The sequence below is a fragment of the Fukomys damarensis genome, unplaced genomic scaffold (assembly GCF_012274545.1).
Source record: "Fukomys damarensis isolate Sample0158 unplaced genomic scaffold, DMR_v1.0_HiC HiC_scaffold_39, whole genome shotgun sequence".
Taxonomy (NCBI): Eukaryota; Metazoa; Chordata; class Mammalia; order Rodentia; family Bathyergidae; genus Fukomys; species Fukomys damarensis.
In genome coordinates, this window is record NW_022900951.1 from 62,480,807 (window position 1) to 62,484,786 (window position 3,980).

General features: G+C 32.4%; 1 protein-coding gene across 1 annotated transcript in view; it reads right to left on the reverse strand.

Moving 5' to 3' along the window:
* Positions 1-274: 274 nt before the first annotated feature.
* Positions 275-3,980, reverse strand: part of Itm2a (integral membrane protein 2A) — a 7,178-nt gene continuing 3,472 nt past the window's right edge. Inside the window, exons 2-6 of the mRNA XM_010641323.2 lie at positions 2,477-2,608; positions 2,007-2,204; positions 1,465-1,575; positions 801-951; positions 275-666 (exon numbers count right to left, since the gene is read on the reverse strand). Coding sequence (XP_010639625.1) covers positions 578-666; positions 801-951; positions 1,465-1,575; positions 2,007-2,204; positions 2,477-2,608 — 681 coding nt within the window. The 3' untranslated portion in view covers positions 275-577. The remainder of the gene's footprint in view (positions 667-800; positions 952-1,464; positions 1,576-2,006; positions 2,205-2,476; positions 2,609-3,980) is intronic.

Here is a 3,980-nt window from a genome sequence, read left to right on the forward strand (position 1 = left end):
TTATAGCACTAACCACCTATACAGTTTTGTATATTTCACAACACAGGTATCAGTGAGGAAGAATCATTGCATGAATGATAAATGACTTCATAAAAATTGTGCACATATAAGTCAGATTCTTTATAGAGCACCTAGCAGAAATGCAAAGATGAAATTTCTTAGCTCAGGAAAAGCACAACATGAAAAACAGCCATTAGGAGTTCTAATGTGTTTTCTATAAGCACAATTTTAAATATTAAGCATGTTCTGAAAAAGGATTTCACGAAGAGCTTGCTTTATATTAATATAGTTTATTGAATTGTCATGATGTTAGCTGATACATACATGCTGCCTTCAGAACTGTAAACCTTATAAATTCAAAAGAAAAAGATAGTTTCAATAGCAAGCAATTTCAATTAAACTGAAATTTGGCAATATCCTGAAGTGGTTAGTAGTCTTTTTTATTTTTCTTTTTTTATTATAAACAATAAAGTAAATGCATTAGTAAATATTTTCAGTGTCCCATAACTTTAATTCTGAAGCTATATTGTAAATTCCTGACTTCTTATAACCAAGAATACTCTTTATCTGTTGTTTCTCACTCTTGACAGATCTTGGTCTCAACAATAAATTCATTGGGGAAGTGTCTAATCTTCCAGCATTTATCAATGGCACGCTTGTTGAAACCTGGGAGAAATGTAGAAAAAAGTGGCTTTTGAATTTTTGATGTATATGAAAAAATACATAAACTTGTTTTCCACTTTATCTTCATTCTTTTCTATCATTCCACTAACAGGGCAAAAGAGGGATAAATTGCTTACCTAGTAAAAGGTCTCTGCGACGAAGGCGGAAGGATTTTCTGTTGTTGCAAAGTTGGTAAATGAAGCTGCCTAAGTTACTGACATCACGAATTTCTTCAACAGCAACCAGGTCTTCATGAACCACATAAGCACGAGGCAAGTATTTGCCACTCTGTAAATGAAAAAAAAAATGAAATGAGAAAGTCTTAAAATATTATTTAAATTCCTACCTATAATAATACAGTTCTTTAAAATACACTTTTGAGAGTAATTTTAGATTCACAGCCTCTTTATTACTTTATTTTTGATTGACATGTAAATACTAATGAATTTCAGTGTGATATTACCACATATTCATACAATGCAGACTGATCAAAACTAAATTCACTTGATCCACTGACCCATTACTCCCTTTCCAACTTTTATTAATATTTGTAATTATTCTATATTCAAGTGGCTGATTTTTAGCTTTCACATATGAAAGAGAAGAAGTATCTGTCTAGCCGGCATATTTTACTTGACATTGTATCCTCTGATTCCATCCATTTTGCTACAGCACACTTTTTTGTTCAGAAATTATTTCAAAGAAATGAAATATTTTGGCTGAACTCATTAATTTTTCAGGATTAGGAAGCAAAATTATTTGGAAATACTCATAGGAAGAATTGCCCTTCAAAATACATACTGCAAGTTTGCCAAAGAGCTCCACCAGATTCTTTGGAGGCATAACAATGGAGGTATTCAGGGGCATCAGATAGCAGTTCCCCAGGAGCAAGTCTAGGTAAACAGTCATTCCCTGTGGTGGAGGAGGAAAAAGTTGAGTAAAATGGGAAGTAGGGAAATAGATCTTTTTCAAAGGGGAAGGGGATCGACAGATGGAGGAAGTGCAGAGGGGAGAGAAACCAGATGAAAAAAAGTAATTAAGATGTGTTATGTACTCCGCAGAAGGAATGTACACATTATGTAGTATACTCATGTAGTAATAAAGAAAATGATCCAAAAAGAAGGAAAGTTGAATATAAAAAATTAAAGAAGAGATCAACACTATAGATTTTCTGGCCAACATTAGAAGAGACAGCTATATTTTCCAAATTTAATTAATGTATATTCAATAGCAAAACAATGAAAAGGCTGTGCTTCAAGAAGTGTACATTTGTGAATGAATTTAATATTTGTCATAAAGTAGAAAAAAGAATTCTTGAATACCTCTAAGAATGAGAAATTCACCTTTTCAAAGTCATGAATGATTGCTGCAGGATCACTATCAGAGAAACTGGGAACAGGCACATCAATGATTGCAATGTTGTCATCCTCACGAATGTCAGCCTCCTCAGTTACAGGCAGGAAGTAAGCCTCTCCTCCACGGAAGGAATTTACAGGGTCCTCAGAATCAAAGAAGCACATCTCTCCATGGTAAATGGTGCTCTGAAAGTCAAAAGAAAAGTTTAAACCTTCTAATATCAGTACCATGACATTTGAATAATTTCATACACTCAAATTTATTGTATTGTATGTGAAGCTGAGATTTGTTGATTAGAATTGTCACTATGAAGAAAAATCAATCTTATGGACTGAAATGTAACTTGAAACTTTCCTTAAATCCTCATTTCTCTGATGATCACTACACAATTATTTAAATTGACTCTAAATATATAACAATAAGTAATTCAAAATATAATAATTATAATTATTATTACCTTGGGCACGAAGTATTTGTAAATGCAGGCTCCACCAACAGTAAATCCTGCCAAGATGAATGAAAGGCCTAAGAGAGTAAGCATACATCTCCCAGACGTGCCCTCATTTTCTTGGGTGGCAACTTGAAGCTCCTATTTATTAAAAAGCAAAACCAGATTGTAGTTTTCAATGGGTGCTACTTCAAACAGTTTATCTCCCTTTAAACCCAAGATATATAAGAATGTAGCAAGTCACTGCAGTCTAAAATCATTTCAATACAACTTCTGATCTCTAATAGAGGTGAAAATATCTCCAACTATATAAACTTTCCTTGTGGCATTTCCAAACTCAAATATAGATATGAAGTTACTTCAAAATATGCACTCCTAGAATCATATTAAAAGACAATCATTTATGTGTTACATTCTATTTTTATTTCAAAACACGACATACTATCTACTGTCAATAAATTTCTAATGCATTATGCAGTATCATTAACTACCATACAGGCACCATGTGGTATAGCTACAGAGATAAAATTATGTTTTTTAAAAAATGAATTGAAGTAGTTACCTTTTAGACTTGTATAGTAATATATTCACCAACTTTCTAAAATATAATTATTCTTCATTACTATTTTTTTGTAAATTAAATTATTTGCCAACTTAAAGGATAATTAGTATCTTTTGATTTGTTAACTAATTTTCAAAAAGCTGTTTTTTCAAAATTACCCTTTGAGGGCCGGGGATTTAGCTCAGCGGTTCGGTGGCCTGCCTCGCAAGCGCAAGGACCCGAGTTCGATCCCCGGTACCACAAAAAAAAATTACCCTTTGAAGCAAGGCGTTCTGTAAGAGGGGTGTATGCTATTTCCTCTTATTTTAGAAATTAAAATACTGAAGGCAGAGTTGTAATTCTTAATATCATCGAATATTTTACAGCTGTGTATTGCATCAATGAAGCAATGTTTTACAAGCCTTGGGTTAAACACTAGATTTTAAAGTACAGATGTGCTTGTGTAATGATAATTTTAAAATACTACAAAATAATAATTTGCTTAGGAATTAGGAGAAGAAACTTCCAAAAGAAAGAAGTAACTTTTTAAATGTACCTTCCCCACTGCAGTGAACTGAAGGGCTTTTTAGTCTCTTTTTTGTATTTTTCAATATATTTATCACTAGCATTAATACTCAATGACAGACTGAATGGAAACAGCGAATCTGGACCCTGATATTTGAAGAGTAAATCTCTGAGACAGGTATGGAATGGAATTGTTTTATCTTTTCCACAATTAACTACTTTTCAAGACAACTGCTGTAATGTTAATGAGATCTAACTAATTTTAAGGTAATTTGATGAAAATAAATGCATGAATTTAAAGTTAAAATAGACAAAAAGAAGGGCAGACAATCATTTGATTTTTTCAAAAAAAGATTTTTCACTATGTTGATTCTTCCTACCCAGGAGCAGTGGAAACTGGATAAAGAAGTTGTGGTTTTTCTATAAAATGGAATATTTCAGCCATAA